Source organism: Chaetura pelagica, unplaced genomic scaffold (genome assembly GCF_000747805.2).
Source record: "Chaetura pelagica isolate M959 unplaced genomic scaffold, ChaPel_1.0 scaffold10, whole genome shotgun sequence".
NCBI lineage: Eukaryota > Metazoa > Chordata > Aves > Apodiformes > Apodidae > Chaetura > Chaetura pelagica.
Window position 1 is genome coordinate 10,369,887 of NW_009952263.1, and position 911 is coordinate 10,370,797.

A 911-nucleotide genomic window follows, 5' to 3' on the forward strand; every position below is an offset into this window, starting at 1 on the left:
GGGGAGCCCCCGACATTAAAATAAAATAAATACAGCCCAGCCTTCCAGCTTTTTATTTCCCTTTCGCGAAACGAGAAAGTCTGGAAGGTTTTAGGGAAATACATCGCCTGAGGGGAAAGTTCCTCCTCCCAAAAGCAATTTCCTCCCCCACCTCCTCTCCTGAATGCTTTCTCTCCACTTTTTCTAGGTCTCGAGCAACTTAATTTTTGCTCTGCCCGAGCAGGGCAGGTCGTGTGGCTGCAATGTCTTTGTTAGGGCAAAATGGGGGGGCGGGTGGAAGTGAAAGAAGGGGATCATTCACTCTCGCTCGGCCGCCGTTTGTTTGTTTGTTTGTCGTAAAATTAATAATAATAAGGGGGGGGAGTACGAAAACAAAATCAACAAAATACAAACCACAACAAAAAAAAACCCTACAACTTTCAAGAGAAAACTTTCCACCTCTCTCCTTGCCTAACTCCTGGCCGTGTGTGCCTGTTTTCAGGTCCAGATAGGAAGCGAGGGCGCCAGACCTACACCCGCTACCAGACGCTGGAGCTGGAGAAGGAATTTCACTTCAATCGTTATCTGACTCGGCGGCGGAGGATAGAGATCGCCCATGCCCTCTGCCTGACGGAGAGGCAGATCAAAATCTGGTTCCAAAACCGGAGGATGAAGTGGAAGAAGGAGCACAAGGAGGAGAGCTCCAGCACCCCTGCTCCCAACGAGCCCACGTCAGCTGCAGCCTCTGTCGAGAAAGTGGAAGAAGAGGAAGAGGAGGAGGACTAAGGAGTCCCACTCGAGGAAGCGATCTCTTAGTATAATGTATGCACATGACAGTTGGAAAGGCTCCCTTTAAAAAAGAAAAAAAAAAAAAAAAAAGGGGAAAAAAAAAAAGGAAAAAAAAAAGAAAATATAGACTCGCTGTTTTTATT

General features: G+C 47.1%; 1 protein-coding gene across 1 annotated transcript in view; it reads left to right on the forward strand.

Moving 5' to 3' along the window:
• The window catches only part of HOXA7 (homeobox A7), a 1,975-nt gene extending 1,064 nt beyond the window's left edge, over positions 1 to 911 (forward strand). Inside the window, exon 2 of the mRNA XM_010007561.1 lies at positions 482 to 911. Coding sequence (XP_010005863.1) covers positions 482 to 765 — 284 coding nt within the window. The 3' untranslated portion in view covers positions 766 to 911. The remainder of the gene's footprint in view (positions 1 to 481) is intronic.